This window comes from Paroedura picta, chromosome 7 (assembly GCF_049243985.1).
Source record: "Paroedura picta isolate Pp20150507F chromosome 7, Ppicta_v3.0, whole genome shotgun sequence".
Taxonomy (NCBI): domain Eukaryota; kingdom Metazoa; phylum Chordata; class Lepidosauria; order Squamata; family Gekkonidae; genus Paroedura; species Paroedura picta.
The window spans coordinates 55,673,119-55,698,865 of record NC_135375.1 but is presented as its reverse complement, the minus strand read 5'-3'; the positions used below and the strand labels follow the sequence as shown (position 1 = coordinate 55,698,865).

General features: G+C 39.0%; 1 protein-coding gene and 1 long non-coding RNA gene across 4 annotated transcripts in view; both read left to right on the top strand.

Moving 5' to 3' along the window:
* The window catches only part of CEP120 (centrosomal protein 120), a 36,964-nt gene extending 25,319 nt beyond the window's left edge, over positions 1 to 11,645 (top strand). For all 3 annotated transcript variants that reach the window (XM_077344418.1, XM_077344416.1, XM_077344417.1), the window contains 2 exons: positions 8,031 to 8,176; positions 8,799 to 11,645. In XM_077344418.1, coding sequence (XP_077200533.1) covers positions 8,031 to 8,176; positions 8,799 to 9,054 — 402 coding nt within the window. In that variant the 3' untranslated portion in view covers positions 9,055 to 11,645. The remainder of the gene's footprint in view (positions 1 to 8,030; positions 8,177 to 8,798) is intronic.
* Positions 11,646 to 18,580: 6,935 nt separating this feature from the next.
* Positions 18,581 to 24,427, top strand: LOC143841793 (uncharacterized). The gene is made up of 3 exons (XR_013232838.1): positions 18,581 to 18,680; positions 23,137 to 23,198; positions 23,719 to 24,427. It is a non-coding gene; the product is annotated as an uncharacterized LOC143841793 (long non-coding RNA).
* The last annotated feature ends 1,320 nt before the right edge of the window (positions 24,428 to 25,747 follow it).

The window sequence follows — 25,747 nt, the reverse complement described above, 5'->3', positions numbered from 1 at the left end:
TGATGATTGTCCTGATCAGTGTTGCTTTCCCTAAGAACAAAGCTTGATATGCTCCCTAAATGAAGCTAAGTGAAGATTAGAAATCCTGCAAAACTGTACTGGTTTTCATTTGTTTCTGAAAGAGTTTGAAAAACCTGCAGTGTGCATCACTTGTAAGAATAAAATCTAGCTCAGTGTGATTCAGTTAACTAATGTTCGTCTGGAATTAAACCTTCCTGATTTTAGCAAGCCTTGTATCCAATAAGTGGAACAGGTTCCTATCCTCAGCCAGTTCTAATGTCCTTCAGGATCCCTTGACAATCTTTAAAGCAAACTAGGATGGAGATCTTATGCCTGCTTAAATTGGATTAAAGTCTCACTGAAAGTTGGATAAACAAGAAAATGGTTATTTGATAAATGCTTTTTTGGTAGTGCAATGAATGTGTAGGTTTGATTGCTTTCATCAGTGCTTGAAACAAATATGTCAGCCCAACAGAAAAAGGCCAACAGAAGTGAGAGCAGGATCCTGAATTGTTAAATAAACTTAGCTTTGCTTCAACTTTGTTGCTTAATTTCAATGCTGGTATGATTAGCTGCAGCAGAAGTGTTTATCTGGGTCGCTGTTTTGGGTGCCAATGGAGTCAACTACCATCTTTATCAGCATTCTTAACCAAATAATGAAAGCAGCATGACAAATTATTATGATGCTTCTCAATGTTTTTCACTTTTAATCACGATTGTCAAAATTTACTTCAGGCTTTCTGGTAATACTTTAAGTGCATGTGTGTTACGGATAAACTTACAAAAATGAAACTGGTGTGAAGAACTCTTAATTGTGTTTTGAATATAAAATTACAAATCTCGGAGCCTTGCAGAATGTTAAGTCTGCTTAAGTTCTGATGATTTGTGTTATTTTTTTGTTTGAGTTGGAGTAATACCATGATAATTTTACATTGATTCTGGTGAATAGCTGTGGGGCTGCAATTTGTGCCAGAAACATGTCACACCAGAGCTCTCTGGAGAACTATGCAAAACATTTATGTTGTGAGAATTAGATGCAGAAGGCCATATCCTGGATTTTTAATAAATGTTAATGACAAAACCCAGCTGGCAAGCTTTTGGAAAAGGCGATCAAATAGTTTGTGGCCATTGCCAAAAAAGTGTTTGAACAGATTTCCATTAATCACAAGTGAACAGTCTGGTCAAGCTGTGAATTCTAGAACCATGACCAGCATTCAAGTATTTAGCATAATGCCCTTTTATTCCAGATTATTTTGTTTAAATACTAACCCTCCCTATCCTCATTGTTCAGGGCAGGTAAAAGTCATTTTGAAATAAAAAACTACTAATAAGAATTTAAAATATGTCGCTGCAAGTGTATACAATATTAAACTAATTTTGGAAGCATGCTTAACAGAGCAGTAGCATTGTTTCAGGAAAGTAACTGCTGCTACTACTTTTGAAAAAAATAGTGCTAATATGTGATAAGAGAGCTGACCAAATTTTTCAGAGAATAAGCTCACTAGTCCTCTGTACGCTTGTAGAAGCTCAGCAGTCAAAGTCTAAGACATTTCCATAGGAATTCAAATGTCATCTGATATTATGACATCTACAACAGGGTTGCCCTACATTTCATTAAATTGAGGACATTTAGGATTTTTGCAACAGTAGATTTGTGGGAGGGAGAGCATGGTGGATAGGGACCCTGCTGCAAGCTCTCCTGTGGGCTGGCGGAGGGGGCAGGTAGAATGCTGGGGATTGTCCCAGAGCTCAGGGCTTCTATTTCAGACCTTTCCTACACGAGGAGAAAAGGCCGGGCCAGTGCTTGTCTGGCAGCAGGGTCCCTGGTTCCGGATGACATTGGCGCCAGCCTGAACCTGGCCCGAATCAGGCTCTTGTTTGCCCTATGGCAATGGAAAGCAGATTCTTCTGGCGTTCCTTTTCCTGCCGTGGGCACCATCGGGGCCTATCTCAGGCCAGGCCTGGGTGGGTGGACCGGGGAAGCGGCGGGGCTAACTGCCCCAATGCAAGGAATGGGAACCAGTCTGCCTTCTCCCTATTTGGCTGACTGCCACAGATCCTCTCCCCACAGTCAGAAAAGCAGAGTTGTGTAACATCAGATTGAATACTGTTAAGGTAAATTTAGGCCGATTTACTTGTCATGGCTAAGCTGAGTAACAGTTTGTTAAAGTAGCCCTCAGTTTGTGGAGGTTTGGCTATACAACCACATCTGTAGGGAAATTAAGCCTATATACTACACATTTCAAAATTTACTTCTATAACCATGGTACATGAGATTAAGAGAATGAAAGTATGTTTTTAGTCTTCCAACAAAATATGATATTTTGGAAACTGAAGAATGTCCATGCTTTTATTCTTAATACTATATAGTACTCCACTTAACAATAGTTATTTCTTCAGCCACTTCATGCTCTTTATCATAATTTTGAAAATAAAATGTAATTGAAACATGTACAAATACCTGTATGTATTTGTAATTATGTAGATATGTTTTTAATGTGCCCGTTTGCTTTTCAATGAAACTTAAGCTGTTGATATTTCACAACCTTGTTACACCGCAGTAAAGGATTTAGCTGTTTCATGTACACAGGATTGTGCTTTGGGATCATCAGTGATCATTACACGTGAATTCTTGCACAAAACTGCTAATTTTTTAAAATGTGAAGATATTCTTAGATGACCACTGAAGACTATAAAACCCGAGTCATATTTGGGGAATTTTAGAGATCAAGGCAGACGTGAATGTTGATTCCATTATGCCTGTTTATATTTTGAGTTGAGTTTTTGGGGAGACTTGCACATCACAGTGAGCAGTATTTCTTACTGTTACATTGGAGAATTATAGTATATTTCTGTTGAAGTTGTAACAAAGAATGTCAAAGTTCAGCTTTGGTGATTACAGAGGAATATGTCTGGATTTTGAATGTTTTTGTAGAAACTCAAAAGTGCATTGAGTTGCAATTATTGGAAAATTTAAATTTTGACATTTTTGTACTACTGTGAAGATTTATTCACAGCAAAGCCAGGACACTTGTAAAAAACCCCTAAAGTTTGTGTCAAGTGGTACCTTTTAAGACCAAGCAAATTTTATTCAAGATATAGGCTTTGATATGCACACACACACTTCTTCAGATACAATGATGAAGTAGAAATTACTAGTCCATACAAGTAGGGAGGGTATGAGCAGTAAATACTGGGGGAAAGATAGTGAAGGAAATATGTCAAAATTAGAGATTGACAGGCAGATGTATCCTTAATTGTGTATTGCTGAGAATAATTAACTATGGATAGTAACAATATAAACTAAGCTTGTTATACCTGTTTGGTCCTTGAATCTTCATTATGCTATTTACTGCTCTCCTTTTACCTATATGTATAGATTGGTAGTTTCTACTTTATTGTATCTGAAGATGGCATGCACACAGAATCTGATCTTACATGTTGAATAAAACTTTGTTGGCCTTAAAGGTCTTAAAGAGTCGGTTTGTTCTGCTGCTTCAGAGCAACATGGCTTTGCACCTGGATCCTGGAGAGCCAGTTTGGTGTAGTGGTTAGGAGTGCGGACTTCTAATCTGGCATGCCGGATTCGATTCTGCATTCCCCCACATGCAGCCAGCTGGGTGACCTTGGGCTCGCCACGGCACTGATAAAACTGTTCTGACCGAGCAGTGATATCAGGGCTCTCTCAGGCTCACCCACCCCACAGGGTGTCTGTTGTGGGGGATCCCCCTTCGAGTAGAGAAAAGCAGCATATAAGAACCAACTCTTCTTCCTCCTCCTCCTCTTCTTCTTCTTTTTCTTTTTCTTCTTTTTCTTCTTCTTAAACAAACACAGACTTCATTGGCTGACATGGGCTATATCTTGTCCAGCCTCCTGTTTAGCTTCTCAAAGTAAATGTGATTAATTTATGAGTAATTTAGCCTAGGAGTAGATGTAAATCTTTGCTTTAAAAAACAGAATCAAAATCTCCGTTAAAAACTGTGTCTTGAAAGCATCCAGACCCTCCTCCTGACTTGTCAGCTCTAGGTTATTTTCAGAAAACTTGAGTTGAGTTCCTTAGCTTTAGTTGTACGTTTTTTCCCACAGACTTGGTATGTACAAGTCAGAGAGTGAATAGTGGCTGCTATTTAACCATTGTTTAGTCTAGGGTATGTATGTTTACATCTTCTCTCTGGATTTATAAGCTGCTATGACAAAATAAAGATCGTTCCCACTTGATTGAAGAGCCTCTTAGCTTTAGTACCTGGCAGCCTGCAAGGATCTTTTTGCAGATTGAACTGAAGATATTTTTTTTCTTAGTGATTTACTAGTTGTTTGTATTTTTATTGTCAGATGACACAGGAATCCAAATAACAGTTAGTATGTTGGGACAGCATAAAAGACTTTGCTTTGTTAACCTAGAAGAGTGTAATTTTTTCTGTGAGGGGGAAGGGGCTAGAGCCTCTTCTCCTCTTACATGACACTTTGGTCAAGAGGCCTAGTTAGCGTACCACATTGCTGAAGGGCCTGTTGAAGGGTGGACACTTGTTTCACATAATAGGTGTACAGTGGAAAGACAAATGCTGGGAGGTCATGGAAAATTAAAAGGCATATATATAATATTGCCTCGTAACTTCTGGGATTGACTGACCAATCAAGGTCATGGTATATCCAGTGTAAAATGCAACTTGGTATTGGGGATCTGTTACTGGTGTTGAGAGAGTAGTTTCTATCCCATGAAATTGAGCACAAGAAACAAATGTTATCAATTTGCAGGGAAATCCAGGTTGAATATTACTCAAAATAATATAACACAGTGTGTCCACTGTATGTCCATAACTCCTCTTCAGAAAAGCCATATGAGCATATAGGATTGGACTAAATGGCCTCTTGGTTCTTTTACCATGAGCTTTATTGATGCTTTTGAAGTGCTGCTCAGATGCAACAGCAAAAAATAAGAGCGTGGGTTTTCTTCTTGATGGAGCATTACCCTGAACTTTTCTGTGTTTGTATAAATAAATTGTTGTAAAGATCTAAGAGCTAAAGCAGCTGCAGAGTATTGAAAGATTACATTCTTGTTTGTTTATTTACTTCATTTATATGCTGTCTAGTCTTTCTTGGGGACTAATAGCAACTTATCTCCTCTCCTCCATTTTATCCTCAACCAGGGCCTGCCCAAGACATTCTGCTGTCCCAAGATGAGAGCTGAAAAATTCGATCCAGGGTCCTCAAAAATACATCAGCTTGGGGGAGGGGGGGGAGGTGGAGGTGCTAGGGCACACTCCTTGCTCTACTTCCTGCTTCATTGGTGTCCCCCAGAACACTGCAGCTGAAGCTTCTGGTTTGGTTGCTTCGACTGTTAGGCCAGCCCTGAATTAAAAACTATGTTGAATGGCTGGGAAACATCCAAAATGTCAGGGCAAGGAACTTTAATAGGTTATCAAACTGAACTGAAACAAACAGGGGCAGTTGTAAAAAGGTTGCCTTCAGAGAGAGTGTTTCAGTAATTTTACAAAATGTTTAAGATCATCAATAGATTCAACAAGGCAGTATAAAATGAATGTATTAGAAAAAAGCTCTGATAAAATAGCCTCCAGGTCAGCACCAAACATGGATAAAGAATCCTTCCCATTAGAAATTAGACTTTTACAAACAGTACATTCTTTTTATAAACCTCTGATCTAATGATCATAAATCTTGTACTTCAGACATAGTCTGGTTCTCATACTTCAACTCTATAGAACATGGAAAAAACCATTAAAACATGGAAAAAACATTAAAAGTAGTTATTTGTCTGCTTAATTTAGTTGTTCTAATATGGATGTTAAAAATACCTTGGGTGTGAGGAACTACTAGATGGCTTTTACATTCCCTTCACGTATGGCTGTGGAAGTTATTTTATGCCTTATTAGGTTTCATGGCATAACATACGCAGTGCTGCATTCAGTATTTGAGGTGTGGCACAAAGATACAGAAAAGAAGTTTCTAATTCTCATGATTTTAATGAATTGTGTGTGGGGAAGGAAATGTGACATTTACTGATAATCTCAACTTTTGTCATGGTTTGGGGAGAGGAGAAAGGTCACAGGTTAGATTTTATGTGTCAAGTGTTAAGCTGTATCCACGCCCATTTCATTATCTTTCCCAGGCTGTTCTTCTCTGGGGTGCCCTTTAAAGTCACGCAGAACTACACAGTGCCGGTTACTGCAGCCTGTCTGCTGACTGCTGCATGCCTCCAGATATACAGTATGCCCATTTTGAACAACTTAGTTTCTGCACTGAATTTAAGGTGCTGTATATTTCCTTATATAGATCCATGTCCTGTTGAGGTCCTCAAAGCAGCTGCTTCTAGCTTTCTCTTCATCTTATACTTGGCAGATGGCAGACATTGATCCTTTGAGAAAGGACTTCCAGAGAAGATCTGGAAAGGTCCTTCTCTGCTGCAGTTTCAAATTCACTGTAAGGCAACTCATCAGAGGACATTCAATTGTTGACATGCATTCTGCAGAGTGATAAAAATTGGCTCTGTTGGTGCCTGGTTTTCATTGTTCTAAAATTTGATATATCATTGGTAGGCAAAGTCATTAAACTCTGGCTCACTTACTTTGGCCATATCATGCGATCAAACTCAATAGAGAGAGCAATTATGCTAGGACTGGTCAGTGGAAAAAGGATACCAGGCTGACAAACGGTGCAGATGTTGGACACAATTAGAATGGGCACCGGCCAGAACATTGCACAGCTGAGGGGGGCAGTGCAAGATTGTAGATTGTGATAACAGCTGTGCCATGAGATCGCCTGGAGTCGAACATGACTGAATGGCTGACAACAGCAACAATGAATTTAATATACTGCTATTAAGGATAGATTGCTGGGTGTCTCAGTCAGTACTTACTCATTTTCAAAAAACACATGATTCAGTTAGCTTTCATTATATTTCAAGCCTTAGTGACCGAAACCCTAACCCCTTATTAGAGCAAGAGTGCCACCTAGAGGTGTCTGGGATCTGGGGAGTTCACATTAGAATGATCCATTCATTTCAGTTCCACATTGGACCATCCTGATAGCTAATCCCTTTTGGACAATGTCAGTCCAATTTGGGCCCCGACCACCCATTTGTCATGGAATTTCAGAGCCATAACCATTATGCTTGATAGGGTGGGTCTATATTTTATTCCTCTCGATGACTGGTAACAGTAGCCGCTGGCATCAGAGTTGGAGATGAACCATTGTTTTCCTTTTTTGTTGTTCTGTCTTTTATAGTAATCCTTTTTAAGAAGACATCTTTTGACTTCACTTAGTACAATTTATTTCCCTGAGATGTTTTTTTTCTGAATCTCTGCCCTCTATGCTAGACTGCACGGACACTACATCATTGGTTATGAGGTATTTACTAGGACTTTTCGCCTGCCACTTTACTGCAGCTCTAGTAATGTGCTGGAAGAATACCCTCTCAGCAGGTCAGTCTAGAAGTTCTCAGGAGGCGTTGATTGGTGGCAGCTGGTGAATAAGGGAACCCTTGCTCTAAGGGAGTTTTTCAGCAAGGAAGGACACCATTCTGCTCTTTCTGCTGTAACTTATCAGGGTGTTATTCTGGCATATCATAGTTTCATGACATTTGAGAAGCCTTTTTATTATTGTTCTCCCAGTCTTTTTGTAGTCTCTTCAAGAGCTGGCAGCCTAATATGCCTGTGCTTCATTTTATTTTATTTTTTTTAGGTGGAGACGTGTGACACTTAAAACTTAACTACTTCAGAATGGATTTCAGCATTTCATTGAGTTGTAATAACTTACATGCTTGTCTGTTTGTATAACAAGATCCACCCATACAAATGGAGATATATCTGTGCTATTTCAAACCTGAGACTGTTCTTTAGTGATGGTTAGTTTATCACGTATGTGCTCAATCTAAGCTATCTTTGTGATTCTTGTAAATTATCTGTATGTGAATGACATGTTATTTGTCCATCACGTGCATAGTAGCAAAGATTCGGTCAAAAGCCACATGTAGCAAGCTGTGAAGTAAATGAAACTACTTGGTCTTTCCTTAGCGCGAACAAGAGAATGCAATGGCCCGTCTTAAAAAGCAGCAGCAAGAGCTGGAGCACATGAGGCTTCGATACTTGGCAGCAGAAGAAAAAGAATTGGGAAAGGCTCAGCGGCAAGAGCTGGAGGATATCAAAAATGAACTGAACAGGTATTGTACCATTTGTTGGATTTTTATTTCTGCCTCTGAATAGGTGAGGGTTCAGCTAAGTCACACTTAATTGGCTGTCAGTCCAGGAGCAGAACACAGCTTTTGGTCCCTTAGGTAATATTTGCCCATTTATAAAATGTAACAATCCTGTATTATAGGAAATCTATGCCAAAGGCTACCAGACCCAGTTTTTTTTACCTTGACTATAGCTATATTATAGCAAACCTTTTTTTACCCTGTCTTGTTCTAAGCATACCTGTTTGCTGCATAAAAAGATACATTAATGGTGCCTGTTCTCAAATCTCTGGTGAACAAAACACTTTACTTCTTAAATGGCTTGGTAGTTTCAACACCTTTTGACCTTATGTCTTCTGTGTGTTTTTAAACAGTTTAGTTCTTGTTAAAAATCACTCAGATACATAGGCATTTGATCAAAGGCATTCTTGGCTTCTAGTTAATAGCCTTATCCAATAAAGTAAGTACCACAGTTCTTAATATGGGATGATAGTGGCTGTTTCTAGGGCAATACAACTTTTACATTTTTTTCACAATTTCACATTTACTCTCAAAACTAGTTAGCTGTGGGTGAATCGACGAACTGCTCATTTTTTTTCTTTCTCAGATTAAAACAGCAAGAAGACAAAAAACATTTTCCTGATTCACAAGAGGATTTTGATTCGCAGTTGCAAAGTGCTCACCCACAACAAGTAAATGAGAGTCTGGATGACTATCTGGCCCGTCTTATAGAAGAGAGAGATACATTGTTGAGGACAGGAGTCTATAACCACGAAGACCACATTGTAAGTGAACTTGAGCGTCAGATCAGCGAGGTGCTTTCCAAAAGAAGCAGCTGCAAGGGGCAGAACACAAAGAACTGAGTTTTGCCTTTCTGTATAAGAGAGAACCTAAGTTTTAACTGGTCATTCATTGTCTCTTCAAAGGCTGTAGTCTGAAAACCGGCACACATGACTTTCTCTCAAAATTACCTGCAGTGTGCATAGCCCCAGTTTGGCTGTTTTGAGGTTGTAAGAGAAGAGTGTCAATGAAAATGGTTAGATGATTTTGTAATGTTTGTATCTATATATTTAATATTTATTTTTTAGCACCTGAGTTTACCCACCTCCCCCTGTTGCCTCAGTTTGTTTTTATTTGATAGTTTGTTTCTCTAACTCTGTTTTATATTTCTGTTTGATAGTTTTGATTACTTGTTTTATGCCTACATGCTTATCTGATTGTCTAGATATTTACCCAAACCTCTCAATAAAATTGCACTAGGAATAAAGGGCTGCAGCATCTTGGGAATTTTTTGTAGAAATTGAGCCTAAGGAAAATGTGTTTCATCTTGTCATCTCTGAAACTGTGATCACTGTATTATAGGAAGTTTCACATAAACCACTGTAATTTACAAATATGCCAGTCATGCCAAATATGCCAGTCACCTTGAAACTCTCAGTTCATCTCTTTTCTCAAAAAGTATAACCCTGGCTAGTGCTATATTCTCTCCATAATTTTAGTGAGGTACAGCTCTGAAACGAATGGCGGTAGAGCTCAGCAAGAAAGCTTGGTAGAATTAGGCTCAGACTCCCTTCTGTCAAAGAGGGCTATGCCCACCATTAAGTAATCGTACATCCACTTCACAGAACCTCTTCTGTTTTATATATAACAGTTTCCCTACATTGATATTGTTTCCATGGAGGAAAACACATTAAAGGTTGTGCATTTTGCTTCTGCAAGCCAATGCATATGAGAGCTCTCCCAGAGATAGAGTACCAGTTGCTGTTTGATTATCAGCATATCCATGAACCTACTTAGATAGGGAAAATATTCTGTGTTTTGCAGCTTCAAACTGACTAGAAATGTATAATTGCCTGAGAGGATTTTTCTAAATTTTTGAAGAAACTTTAAAAATGATTTAAAGAAATGTGTTTGGTTTTAGCCTACTGCATGCCTCTTGGACAAGAAACAATTTTTTCTCTCAGTCAGGAGTTGAGAAATTGTAAAATTACTAATTTAGCAGATTATCTTATCAAACAGTGTACATGGCTTCAAACTTTGCACTGGTTACCATATATGCAAAATTCAGTGCATAGTTACAATAGTCTGGATCCAAATGTCGCCTCTAGTGCATCAGTCCACCTTAAACTGCATAGCGTGGATAAGAATGCTTATTCCCATCCATTGTAGGCACCACAGTATATGCTATTTGCACAGTATTATGCAAAAACTTTGTGTAGCACAGTATTTTTATGCACAAAAACCTACGTCTGGTATGATGATAGTATATAATCTGGTTAATGAGCTTTTAGAAACATTCTGCTAATGTTCTTGGGATCTATAGAGGAATAAACTTTCTCTCTCAGTATAGTTTAGCTATAATTAGAACTTGCTGTGCTAGGACCGCAAGTACAACTTTGCCTATGTTAGCAAGACTGCTGTCCTGTGGTGTTAATGGTGCCAAAAGTGATCCAGCTCAATAGGCAGAAAATGTGAAGCGGCTACATTAAGCTTGATTTGCATTCCTATATTTAGCCCATCAGTGTGAACTGTGTGAACGAATCTTTCAAATGTGTCTCTTTTTCCAACAAACATGGTTCTCTTCTATAGTTAATCCTTATAGGACTAGAGCTGGTGACCAGTAAGTAGGGAGATGCATGCTGCAGTTTTTCAATATTCTTTGAGGTAAATCTTGAATTAAAAAAAACCAAACAGCTAAGGTAGTTAAGTTATTAATCTTCTGGGTTTATTCACTGTTTTCTTCTTTATTATAGACCACAAATGTTGTTTTAGCTGTGGTTTTTCTAAATATTGGGCTTTAATCTATATTTCTTGTTCAGTAGGGCTGCAGTATAAATAACTAAATGCAAATCTAGATAACTTTTGAAAGACCAAATTGATTTGGTAGGGGTGGGTGGGTGATTGGTTTAAGTATAGTATTTGTTAATTGGCTGTATCAATTCTATTTTTAATATCAGGACATAGGGGAGGTATAAGAAACATTTTTGATTCAATAACATGATTCATTGGATTTCCTGAGAATGTATGAAATGCTCATCAGTCTTTAAAATAACGAACATTCTTATTTTACAGAAATATGTGTAAATATTAGTTATGGCTACTTACAGTGCAATCCTAGGCAGTGTTACTCTAGCCTTTGACTTCCATGGGATAGCTGCACAGGATTGCATTACTAGTATATTGTTAATTACTATATGAGCAGAGAGGGACATCTGGAACTTTCATTTTTATCTTTTTGAAAAGATCAGCTAAATTTAAGTAGCCAAATTATCTGATCATGTACAAGTTTGCAGTTGTTTTTAAACACTAGAGGGGGCTTTAACATTGAATAAAGGTGGTTTAAGAAATGCGAAGTACTTTTTGGTTTTACCTTTGCTGAATGTAAATTCAAATGTACTCCATTTAATTATACATTTGTATTGTTTCCTAACAAATAAAATTGGTTATATAAAAAGCTTTTGATCAGTCCTAAAGTATTTTACTCTTAGGGATTATTTGTTTAACAAATAATACAATAGCACTGAACTATGGAAACAGCAGTATTTTATTGATGTTCTACTACTTCCAAGTATCTGTATTTATCAGACTGGTTCAATATTCAGGGTTAAAGCACAGGTCCATATATACATCTCCAAAGTGCAAACAGATGGCCTGGACAACTGAAAACACCAATGTGGGGGGGGGGGGGGAGATAGGCTGATGTAACACTACCTCTTTCCACAAAAGTTGATTAGTATTGTCAAGGCTGACTCTATTGGCCATCTGTTAGTTGACTGGATCTGTTAGTTGACTCATCCAGAAAAGATCCCCGGTGCAAGCAGCTGGGTGCAGAGGTGTGTGTCTATTGCTGTATTAGCTTTATCACCGTTAATGGATCAGAATGAATGTTTTAAAAATCTGCAACTTTTGGCAAGCTGGTTGCAATATGGTACATGGTTTTGCTGTACCTTATCAAGAATTATAGTAATGGCTTGTGGCATTCATCATTTTGTTCTTTCTATTTGAAGATGTTTCTGATTTTAAAAGATGGGATCTACCGTATTTGCCGGCGTGTAAGATGACTGGGCGTATAAGATGACCCCCCAACATTTCCACTCAAAATATAGAGTTTGTTATATACCCGCCCCGCCCCTGCATCTCCCTGTGACCGGCACTAGTGCGCAAGTCCGCACGTGCGAGCTCTGCGTAGACAAGGGGCAGGCCAGAGCACCGCTGCTTCCCCCCGAGCAGAACGGGTCGGCCACACTGAAAAGGCTGGCACCCCTGTCTCGCTGTTGATGCTTGCCGCAGCCACACTGATGACCCGTTGTAGCCGCGCTGGATACTGTGTGATACTGGATGGTATGTAGAATGAGGTGGGAGGGCATCGGGAGGCCACTATGGACATTGGGAGGGCATCGGGAGGCCACTATAGGCACCGGGCAAGCATCGGGAGGCCACTATGGGCAGCTATGTCTATCCCAACTGAAGTGCACCCGGTGTATAGGACGACCCCCCCACTTGGAGGCATGTTTTTCAGGGGGGGGAAGTAGTCTTATACGCCAAATATATGCCAAATACAGTACTTATATATTGAAAAGATCTGCTTAATTCTAAGCAGCAAGAGAGTATAAGGAAAAATATGTTTAAAGTATGAGTTGGCTTGAATTCATAGGTTCCGGTCTTCTATTTGTAGAGCCTTTTCTGGTTCCATGGAGCCTTCGTCCAGTGGAAGAGGTATTAACAGAAGACCTCTTGCCCTGGAGAAAGACTCAAGTGAGAGGAGTAGAACCTTTTAGATGCCTTCATTGTTATTTCACAACTTTAAAACTTGTGTGAAAAGTAAACAAAACAAACTGGCAATATAAACTGTGTTCTTAAAAGAAATTTTATTATAAGCGACTTCAGTTGGTCAGGGTTATTTAAGAAAAAGTGTCCCAATACAAAATCATCATGTTGCATGTGTATGTATAGTACATTAGGACAGAGGTTTAACAAGATTAGAATGTTCTGCTTGGCTTGAATTCATAGGTTCCATTCTTCTATTTGTGGAGCCTTTTCTGGTTCCAAGGAGCCTTTGTCCAGTGGAAGAGGTATTAACAGAAGACCTCTTGCTCTGGAGGAAGCCTTATTTTAATAACCATTTTTAAAATGGTGTCTTAGGATTTACCTTAAAGTAATTGCACATAAAGCTGAGTTGGGGAAAACACCAATAATGGTTATGAGGTATGTATGGTGTTTGTGGGATTCTGTGGGGAACAGGCAGGCAAGCAGAAAGGATGGAAGCAATTTTTCAGTTAAGTTAATGTTACACATTACTTGTTTCTCATTTTTCCCTGTTAATTTATATTGTGGTCCATGAAGAGGCCTTCTGTTGGTATGTAGGTCTATTGCCCTTTCTTCTACACCCATTTTCCCTCATAAGGGAAAATGCTGGGGGAAAAGCCTTGTTCTCATCCTAGTTCATGCTCTTCCTCTCCAAGTTCTCTCCTTTCCTACTCCATTGAGTATCTAAGCAGAGAGATAAGAACCATACAAGAGGTCCTATGATCACTTCAACATGGTCTTCCAGTTCAAGCTTTTATTTTCCCTGGGTTAGGAGGATGGATGAAAGGTTTGATGAAAGACATAAATCCAGAGCTGGAACCTCAGGTTACAATGAGAAGAGGGCATACATCATTTTAAAATGACAATTAAAATTAGTGAGGCATAAGTTCATAATAAAATGAACCTTTGGCTTTTGTGGAATTGAATAATTTCTAGTTCCCCTTATTGTGTTCTTGAAGTGTTACAAATCGAATAATCAGTCTAGACATTAGGAATATCTAGTTTATTTACTGAGAATTTACAAATTTTAAGTGTTATATGGGCAAGGCTAGAAATTGGTAATTTAAAATCTTTATAGGATTGAAGTAGCTTTACCATATAAGGTCAGGCCTCAAAGCTTGCTTTGTGTTATAATTGCTGGAATATGCAAGATCTGTAGTGTGGGTGATTCAACAGCATAAGAAGAATATCCTGCAGGGGACATCGGCTGAGACGTGTTTATAGAATAGTTGGATTAGGAACTTCCTGTTATTTTTCAAATAGTCTCCTCTGGTATCCTGATTAGCTCATTGGAGACTTCGTGCTCCCTTCCTGCTTGCCTCTAGAACAAACACAACACAAAGGCTGCATGAAGACCACAGAACAGTTAGGACTGTATGAATTGTTTCTCTTCACAATAAAAGTATTCTTTGATGAAGAGTTGGTTCTTATATGCTGCTTTTCTCTACCAGAAGGAATCTTAAAGCGGCTTACAATCCCTTTCCTCTCCCCACACCCTGTGACGTAGGTGAGGTCAAGAGAGCCCTAATATTACTGCTCAGTCAGAACAGCTTTATCAGTGGCAAGCCCAAGGTCACCCAGCTGGCTGCATGTGGAGGAGCAGCAGGGAATCTAACCTGGTTCATCAGATTAGAAGCCACTGCTCCTAACCACTACACCAAGCTGATGCTTGCAACCTCTCTGCATATTTAAACTCTGTCAACAGTAATTTGTTAGAGATACCTTTTCACATTTTTAGGGTGTGTGTGAAATGTTGGGAAGTTTGACATGTACCGTCATTTAATGAAATCAAATAAAAGGCATTTTTCATCAGCAACGTTTGAAGTCACTTCTCATTCATCATAGACATGCTGTTTTTAAAATGCCTGTTCTGATTAAGGATTCTGTGAATTTTTCAGAATTCAGCTTTCAAACTGATTGATTCAAACTGATTGTGCTTGAAGGTGACAATCAGATGTGAGCAGATCCCTTGGTCTGTTCGGTTTGTGCCAAGCAGCCATGAACAGTTGCTGAACCAGTTTGCACTGGGTTTTCTCAAAACTGTACATGTGTAAAGACACTGTTGATTCAAACTGTCTGGCAACCAGAAGCATCACTAAACTCTAATTAGGTGAACATCAGAGTAGGATGTTATGGAAATTCAGCATTTATTGGTGACCAATTTTATATGATTTGTGAATGATCTAATGGTTCGTTTAAACAATTGTTTGTTGAGCAGAGCAACTACGCAACAAGGATAGTGGGGGACAGTAGAACTCAATCAGACTGCACATGCATGATAAGCCAGTTGTGCTGTAGTGCATGATTAGTAAGAAATACAGTGAAACAGCCTGCTGAACATTCACAAAGAGATCAATAAACTGCTGAGCTGATCATCAAAAAAAAACTGTCTTCTATTTGCAAACAGAATGTGAGCTGAGCCAGTGGATATTCAAGCATCCTTGGTTCTGATATTAATCTTTGCATGCTAACAAAAAAATACAGATTTCTTGTATGGTGACCAAGAAAGTAAGTCTGTGATCTAGTGGTTTGTTTAAACAATTGTGTTGCAGGCCCATTTGTATTAGCAATTGTATTATTATTATTATTTTGCTACTACTTTCCTGAATGATCATTACCTGTCTCTGAACAGGAAGTCCCAATTCTGCTATTCTTAAGATTAGTGGATGGCGGCAGCCATATACTTAGATCTAATTTCATTTGCTTCTCCAGGGGGCTGTATTAGTGTTTTCATTAGAAATGTTTTTACAGATGTTGGCTTTCCAAATAGGAACTCTTTATGGCAGAGAGGTAGTCAGGGGTTTGGCATCCAGAACAAAAAAGAATCTGGTATAAAAGATTAATTTATAGAAGAATAATTTACTGTCTTTATGATGTATAAATGTAGAGTAACTCTACAGAGGTTTTAAGATACAGTAATTGAATTCTAACTCTTATAGAAATATTTGCTGTTAGTCTTTTTCAAAGAGATGTTCCATTCATCATGATAACAAAGAAAGCACCCATGAATATGTTACAAAAATTATGCCTGCTAATTTATGTATCAATATTTTCTTTTTTCATTTGAAGTACCCAAATTACTGTGACCATATTTCTAATAGTATGCAATGTTTTGATCCTTGTCCCAACAATGTGATGATGCAGATGTTGGTCAAGAATTTAACCCTCAAGGTACATTATGTGGAACAGCCAGTCAGTAACCTTTTATTGGCATAAAATATGTATAAGACATATAAAAATAGGCCATGGGGTTACATAACCAAACAGATCTTAAAATTATTAAATAAATTATAAAAAATAAAATACAAGGTAGGCAGCATTATTATAAAAGCATCTTAGTTAAAACTCTGGCAACTAAAATGGTTACCTCTGGGTCTTTGTCAGAGAGCAGAAATGGCAAGGTCATAGATTTACTTACAGAAGGCTTGTTTCCCAGCAAAGCAACAAAGCTGTCATCCCGACACTGCTCATATAAGGGGCAATCTAACAAAATGTGTGAGACAGAGTCAGGGCAGCCAGAACCACACGGACAGAGTCTCGCATGGTATGGGATACGGTGGAATCTTCCCTCTAAGACCTTTGAGGGGAAAGCATTCATTCATGCCAGGAGAAAAGCTCTTCTCAGGGGTGGGACATCAAGAAGATGCAAATATGTAGGCATAATATTTCTCTGCATAGTGATGCCAAAGAATGCTGGTGAGCAGACTCGAGGCTGGGTAGGTATGAGTTACTGCTGCTCATGATCTAATATTCTCTGTTTAATAATCCGGAAGATACATTTTTCTTCCAGAGGTAGTAGGGAGTTCAGATCGATGCCAATGGAGACTAATTTTTGTTCAATAGCCTGGAACCATCAAAATTTAAGAGGGTCACTTTTTAGACAAGTTAAAAGGTTGCCAGTTTCTATTCTAAAAAATAGTCTGACCCAAAATTTAAAAGTAGCTATCCAGGCCCTTGTCTCTACCCTAATTTGGCCAAATTCTGTGCAAATGGCATGGTAGGAGACACAATTGGGAACCCCTGCAATTTGCCTATAGAAAGCAGATTGAACACCCTCAATAGATTTATTAAAGGCAGGAACCCATAAGGGGCATCCAAACAGGAGCTGGGACATTACTTTGGCATTAAAAAATTTAATTGCTGCAGGAATAAATTGGTTACCTTTCGCAGAGAAAAAGAACTGTTTTATCAAGGAAGATGAGGATTTGGCCAGATTGATAGCTCGTTGGCAGTGGGAGCGCCAGTTCTGGTTATATTGGAAGGTAACACCTAGATACTTAAATGTTTTGACTTGTTCTATTGAAGTGCCTCCAAAAGACCAAGTCATTGCATGCCAGCTCTTAGAGAAAACCAAATTTTTTGTTTTACCATAGTTAATTACTAACATTATCTTGGCAATATTGGTAAAAGGTGGATAAGTATCGTTGTAAGGCAACCCTTGTATACGAGAGTATTGTAGTATTGTCGGCATTCAACAACAAAGGAATATGCTGGGAACCAAGTTTTGGGGGATGACCATTAATAGGTTCCAGTTTTTGCGCTAAATCATTAATGAATAAATTAAACAACAAGGGGGCCAGAATACAGCCTTGCTTAACTCCACTGGTCGTTGAGATCTTAGAGGTTAAGTCTCCCGTTGAAGAATACCGGACTTGACAGGAGGTGGACACAAAGTTTTTGGATGAGAAACACAAGTCTCGGTTCCATACCCATTAATCGTAATTTATTCCACAGCATATCCCTATCTATCTTATCAAAGGCACTTTTAAGGTCTATAAAAGCTGTGTATAGCCTCTTACCATTTTGGGACGTATATTTCTCGGCCAGGCATGAGAGAGTTAAACAATGATCTATAGTAGAGTTACCCTGCAAGAAACCAATCTGTTCAGGACCTATAATTCTTTGAGAGTGAGCCCAATCAGTTACGCGCCGTTCAAGATGTTTTGCATAAATCTTACCTATAATTGATAATAAACTAATAGGTCTAAAATTATTAGGGTCGTTATGGTCACCATTTTTAAACATGGGAACAATGATTGAATTCAACCAAGAACTTGGGACAATCCCATGTAAGTCAATTAAGGTAAATAAGTTGGCCAAGGGTGGAGCCCACCATTTAGGGTTGTTTTTTAGAAGTTCAGCTGATAGGGCATCCTGGCCTGGGGCTTTGCCTATCTTAAGGCTCAGAATTAGTTCCTCTACTTCATCAGGCAAAACTGGGGACCATCTAGGGACATTAGTTGGGATCGAGTCATTCAGCAGATTTTCTGGAGTTGCTGGGACATTAAATAGAGCAGAAAAATGATCAACCCAAACTTGGGGGGCAATAATAAGTTCTAAATTACCAGTCTTCCCACTCAAGGGTCCTCTTACAGCTGACCAGAATGCTTTGGAATTTTTGGATTTAACAATATCAAATAGGCGGGCCCAATTATCGTGAGAATAAAGCTGTTTTTTCTCTCGGATAAGATAATTATACTGTTTTTTTTGTTCAAAGTAACTGTGGATAATAGTCTGATCCTATGACGATTGGGCCTGTCTAAATAACTCTCTCAGTTTTTTTTTTTTTAGATATGACATTCTTGGTCAAACCAGGAGGAATTGCTGCCTTTGTTACAGACTGGTTGTGCTTTAAGGCCGCAAAGGTCAACTATCTGAGAATACAGCTCTACAGCAGTCTTAGGTGAGCTTTAGTTAATTAAAGTCTCCCAAAGTTCTATCATTCTTTCAGATTCCAAAAGAGATGTAATCTGTAACAGGTTGTGCACAGCAGTCTGCAGCTGCATGGCTCCCTGGCAAGGTAAGTGAACGAACACACTAAGCAACCCCGGGGGGAGGTACCTGGCTGTCCGGAGGCTACCAGCTTCAGGCTTTTGTCTCTGCAGCCTCTGCTGCTGCAACCTCCACTGTCACCGCTGCCTCAGCGTCCAGCGGTGTGGGCACAGTCACTACCTTGGTGTCTCTGGGTGCGGCAGCTGGGTGCGGTCTCTGGGTGCCTTGGCCACAGCCTTCTCTGACCGCTTCTCTGCCTCTCTGTGGCTGCTGCCACAGCTGCCACAGGCACTGCCTTGGCTGACGCCACCAGCCACCTCCCTGGCTCTTCTGGCTCATTCCGTGAGGCGAGACAGTGGACGTCATGTCTGTACCCATTTCTGTCCTAGAAGGTAAGCCAGAAGATGTGTTCCACATCAATAAGTGCTATTTCTAATTTATATAACATTCGGTTCACATTTCTTTGATACTTGGAAGGCAGCAAACAACAGATGGTGCCAACAGAAGGTCTCCCACCAAAGCAGGAAGCCTTACAATTTTGGAGTCATTTCCTTCACATATGTAAAGAAAGATGAATCGAGATCATTTTGATTTCTGAAGTCAGGCCAGGTTTCATTTTACAAAAGGCTCCAATGGGAGCTATGATTACACAGATCCAGGATCTGCCTTCTTGTCCTCTAGTGTTGTGAGTAATACTCCTACCCGGACTGTCCAGCCCACTTGTTTTCCCTTGTTGTGCTTTGCCTCCCCTGTTCTGTTGCTTTGTTTTATCTATCAGAGGATTTAAGTAATCCCAAAGAATACCTGGAAATAAATAGCTGTACACATTATCAGTTGCTATGCCTGTAACAGGAATGGTACTGAGGACTTATACCAGCCTTTCTCAACTTTTTTACCATTGAGAAACCCCTGAAACGTTCTCCAAGCTTTGAGAAATCCCAGAAGTGGTGCTATCATGCAGAATATGGTTGGGATTATAGAGTCATAGAATCATAGAATAATAGAGTTGGAATGGACCTAATGGGTCATCTAGTCCAACCCCCTGCACTATGCAGGACACTCACAACCCTATTGTTCATCCACTGTAACCTGCCACCCCCTTAAGCCTTCACAGAATCAGCCTCTCTGTCAGATGGTTATCCAGCCTCTGTTAAAACATTTCCTAAGATGGAGAACCCACCACCTTCCGAGGAAGCCTGATCCACTGAGAAACCGCTCTAACTGTCAGGAACTTCTTCCGAATGTTTAGACAGAATTTGAATTAATTTCAACCCATTGGTTCTGGTCCCTCCCTCCGGGGCAAGAGAGAACAACTCTGTTCCATCCTCTATATGGCAGCCTTTTAAATACCCGAAGATGGTTATCAAATCTCATCTCAGTTGTTTCTTCTCCAGGCTAAACAGACCAAGCTCCCCCAGCCTTTCTTCATATGTCTTGGTCTCCAAACCCCTCACCATCTTTGTTGCCTTCCTCTGGACATGCTCCAGTTTATCTATGCTATGTATGCTTACCTGGGGCCTCTTCCCTTCTCACCCTATCCAGGCCCATCATTGGCCAATGGGAGGGGGCAAGTTGACATGACCATAAGTGGTCATATCACCCAATAAATGTTTAACAAATTAAATGTATTAAGTGTATTTCTGCCTTATGTAGAGGACTGCACAGAGTGATGATGACATTTGTGCTGTCAGAGTTACTGATTCGTGCCTTCATGTATGATTAATATGGGAACGTTGTAGCAATGGCTGACAGTAGCATAGCTGCTAGATGCTGTAAAAGGGTATTATTGCAATGTGCCTTCTTTGTGCTCCTTTTCCTGTTCTTGCAAAGTCTCCAGCCCAAAACAGCCTCTGGGCATAATGAGACTATAAATTATTTTCCAAAGTCTTAGATGAAGTATGCTTAGTAGATATAATACTGTGCTAATTTAGGAATGTTAGAGTACATAAAATTGCATACGTATTTCTCTGAGGAAACCAGCAAATATATTGTGTGTGTGTGTGTGTGTGTTTGTGTATTTAAATTGTATGATATGGTTATTTTTTATTGTTTTATTGTTTTACAAAAAAAACAACATCCTAAGTATTCACGATAGTATTAAAAATTTCTGCTTAAAAGTTGGAAGACCCAAATACTATCCTTATTAACTCACATGAAGCCAAGCAAGGGGTGGATCTCTATGTGGCTTTTGTCCCTACATGATTTGTTCTGTTTCCTTTGGACAAATGACCCTCCCTTTCACTAGGACCATTGCAGTGTGAGTTCTATCCAGGTTCTGCAGTTGTACTTTATGGATTATGCTCCTGCCCTCTTCTTCCCCCATCCAAAACATTAACAAGTCTATTGTAAGGCTGTAAATTATCAAAATGTGCCTGGAAGTTAGCATAAACACTCCAGAGATCTGGTGCACCACAGAGCCAATAAGCATGACAGAGAAGGCAAGCCTTTGCTGTTTTCTTGCAAGGAATGTTAATCAGAATCCTGTCCAGATTGCAAAAACCTAATTTTTGCCCTTGCACATCAATTCTTGACATTTTTGTGAGATGAAAGATATCTGCCTCTGACCTCTGAGGAGAACCAAATGGTCATAGGCAGTGGAGGGAATGAAGTCTGGTAGATGTATTTTGTTTTAGGCCTTCATTAAAAGTGGCTACGAGACTTTTACTACTCATTTCTTTGCAGCATTTTAAAGTAGAGACGGCTGAATCTCTTCATTTTAAACTAGTGAGGAAAATTCCTAGGGAGATTATTTCATTTTATCATGGGGGAAATGGCAAAGGAAGGGAGGTATTCACACCCATATTTAAATTACATTTTAATTTAGTTATTTCTGTAGCTAAAATATTTATTGTATTTAAGATACAAGGTTTTCATTAATGTGCTAGAGAAGGCATCTTAAAATACTGAGACTATTTCATATATGTAAATATTTTAATTTCCAAATGCCAATTTCATTTATGTAATGCACTTACATTTCATTCCCTTGATTTTGAAAATGTTATAATTTTCCAACAGTACAAGAATCCAATTAAAAAAATTAAATACACAATCTACAAAAAAAGCTAACTTACTGCATGCATAAAGTGCAGAACAAGTAGCTCTTCCATGGGTAAAACCAAGGAATATTATGTATGTGTCAGATTTACCAGGCATAAAAAGGAGGATGTACAGGATTTAGATTCAGCATGGCATGAAGTTTGGTTTCTAATGGAAAAGATTATTTAATTTTTCTATTAAAATAAACAATGTATTTGGTGAAAAAAACCTATAAAGCAAATGAACCTCATAAATAGTGAGAGCAGTACAGGATTTCTTTGCTCATTCAGTTCATATGCCACTTCTAGGCCTGCTTAAGGCATCTCACAAGACACTAAACTGAGGAATAGATAATTGGTATTTTCCCTCTGAAATACATTTGAGTGTAGTAGGTGGAATCAGGAGAATACCTGTTATTAACAATGATACCGGGGAGGGCGGTATTACATTGTGTTCTAAATACCAACTGCATATAAAGTAGAATCTTCAGAAATCCTTGTTGTGCTGCATTCAGTGCTGGTGTTAATCTATAAATGTTGTCTATTCTCCCAAAAAGCTTTCTAAATTAATTTTTGGGTGTTCTAGAATTTCTGATAGAGCTCCATTGGCCATATTAGAAACTATTATTTTCCTAGACATCACTAATCTATCCAGGAAATTCACCTATCATTGTTTTACTGAGTATGTGTGTGTGTCGGGGGGGGGGGGTGGCAGCTTGCTGTAAGGTTGCTGTAAGACCCTTCACAAACACCTATACCACTTTGAACAGCATGACAGTTTTTCATAGCTGGTCTGCCTTTTTCTTTACTTGAACATATTCCTCCTTCCCCTCTTCCAATTCTGGTACAAGAATATTTTTTTACCTCAGAGTCAGTAACACGGTTATATGCATAGGAAGATAGTTTGCATTGCCCACTAGGAGGGAGAGAGACTGGGTCTGAATTGCAATTGCCAATGGAAAGAAAGAAAATACTTTCCCCCTTTTTCTTCTCCTTTTAAAAATATGTTATAGATTTTTTTTAATTCTGGGAAGGTCATAATATCCTATATTTATTGATATACTCCTATAAATATACCTTTATTTTTTTTTAAAAAACAACACAATCTAAATGGATTCCAATTTTGTTATTATAGTACCCATTGTAATGGCTGTTAAGTTCCAGCATGGGTATCTTATCTTTGTCAGTTAATGTATCTAATTCCACCATTCCTAGAGGGAACAAACCTGGAACTGAAGCTGGTAATATATTATAGAATCAAAAACGCTTATGCAGAACAAACGGGATTTAGCTTGGATAAACAGCAGAGAGCCTTGTGTCTTTTATGTCCAGAGTTCAGAACTGGAAGAAGAAAATGACGATAAATCATTCTGACGAAACAACATAACATAAACGTATGTTTATTTAAAACTTTATACAATCATTTATCTGGGCTATTGCTTAGTTTCAAAAAACAGTTCTGCTCTGATGAGGCAACTGGGGGAAGCAGCAACTCGGATGCCACTAGGTTAGACTGTCTTCCAACAAAATTTGCTTCCAGGGGGGAAAATGTTTAAAGGTGGTAGGAGAGCCCATCATGTCAGTAATCACTGGATAAAGAATGGGCATAGGCAACAATAACAAAGTAGATCTGCTAATCATGCTGCCTGTCATCCTTCAAAATATCACAGGTTTCATGTAATGTGATAATAGCTTAAATTTGAAAAAGATGCTTTATAGTTTTTGGCTGTGAATGATGCTTTATAGTTTTTTGCATAATTCTCCTCGGATAGCACCGATAAGGAATTCATGACAGAGGTGGGGTTTGAATCCTAGTCCTTCCAGTTCATATCTAACTTTCTACTTGCTAGGCTACCCAATTAAATGCTTTCTCCCCTCCCCCAATACATTAATACACTCCTTTTACTTTGCCAGCTGAAAATATCCACCTACGTTTTACATAAGATCAAAAATGTGGACAGTTGATCAGATGGGAAACTAGCTCCAGAGGTCTAAGGCACTGCTCGGTAGGCGTGCTGAGGTAAGAGTTGCTGTACTATTCTACATAACTGCATCCTAACTGTGAAAACTCCTTGGAGATCTTCAGGAGGCACTGCCAGATTTATTTATTCAAAACAGTTTTTGAAGAATTTTTAATAGTAGACATCTTAGAGGGAGGGATTTGAGATTTGTTCTTTTGTTTTTAACTGGACGTTTTCTTATTATTGTAAGCCACCATGAACCAAGAGGAAAGAGAGGCTATAAATGTTTTAATAAAGAAAGAAAAAATATCAGTAGCTGATAATAGTTCCATCCAGGGCCAGTGTGGTATAGTGAACTAGGAATTAAGAGAATTGGGTTTGAATTCCGCTCCACCTGAAGCTTGCTGGTTGACTTTGGTCAGTCACTGACTCTTACCTACCTCACAAGGTTGTTGTCAGGATAAATAGAGAAGGAGAGAATTACATACACTGCCCTGAACTTCTTAAAGGAAGGGTAGGGTAGGGTAAAAACATAGTAGGTAGGCAGGGCAAATTAGTCAATCTAGTCCATTCTAAGAAAGCTACTGTTTGTGTCAATATGTAATGCTTTGTTTACTTAGTACATCTGAATGAACTGCATTATAGAAGATACACTAATCTTACATTAGCAGCTCAAAGTCAACACCTGCTTGCCCTCACTGTAGAGATTTCATCTACCCTTTGACGAATGCTTTTAGAGTTAAAAACAGATAACATTAAATACCAAGACTGGAATGCATCTCCCTTCTCCACCAACTTGTATTCAAGTATTTTACTTCAAAATCTAGTCCTCAACTCAAATGTGATGACCAAACCTCAAATTTATGTCTTCGATTTCTGTTAGTCTTTGTTTCATTTTAGACCTAGCCATAAGTGTTTCCTGGTCCTGAGTTGATCCAAGAATCATTTTTTCAGGCTCAGAATGAAGAATAAGAGAGTATCAGTGGAGGCATGTGGCAGTGGAGACAGGAATAGCAGACACACCGCTATCAGTGGGCTTAACAATAGCGTCTGGGAAGCTTCAGAGAATGCTAATGTCATTACTGTTCAGGTTTTATTCTAAGGAGCAACATTTAAGGAGGCTACAGAGATATGAGAACTATGTTGATCCAGTTTGGACACAACACAGCCATGGTCCTTCAGTTTCACCTCCCAGCTCTGTAACACCACTGAAACTCCACAGAATGGGAATGCTGCATTCAGAGCAAGGTGCCTTTTGTTCATATGAACACCTACAAAGAAACCACTGTCCAGCTTACAATTTAGAATGGTAAATATTAATTGTAGTCTTCAGTCTGTTTCTTCATCTTTGGACTATTTCTGAGACAAGTTGCTCTCCCTGCAGGCAGTGATTCAGCAGTAGAGCACCAGCTTTGTACTGAGAGTTTTTAAGTGTCACCATGATTACTTCCCCTCCATTTTGTGATCCCAACCTCTAGCCCTTTTGGTCTGTGAGCAGTCTGGCTGTCCGGACATCTTAAAGAAATGTTGCCGCTCCCCACCCTTTGTCCAATGAGTTGTTTACCAGATAGGCTAGGTTAATCTCAGTTGGAAGACATATGACTGTTTAAGTTCAGGGAAGTTAGATTGGCCAAGAGACAGACAAAATTGGACCACATTTACATGATTGGATTTCAGCCATGGAGTATGATGGCCAGCCAGCTTGGCCCTGGAATGCTGAAGCCCTAGGACAAAAGGTCAAGACAGAGAGGTGGATTCATAAGGCACAGTCAGCTCAATAAGGAGTATTCTGGGATGTTTCAATTAAATCAAAACTCTATGTCTTAGTTGCCCTGTTTTGATGTAGCCTGACAGTATGGGTCTTCAGAGGTTTTGGGGGTAAGTATTCATGGGCTTTTCAGCTCTGTTGGTATATTATCTGATACTTGGATCTGTCTGTATCTTTGTTTTGTGTTGTTATTCAATAAACTTTCTATGATTAA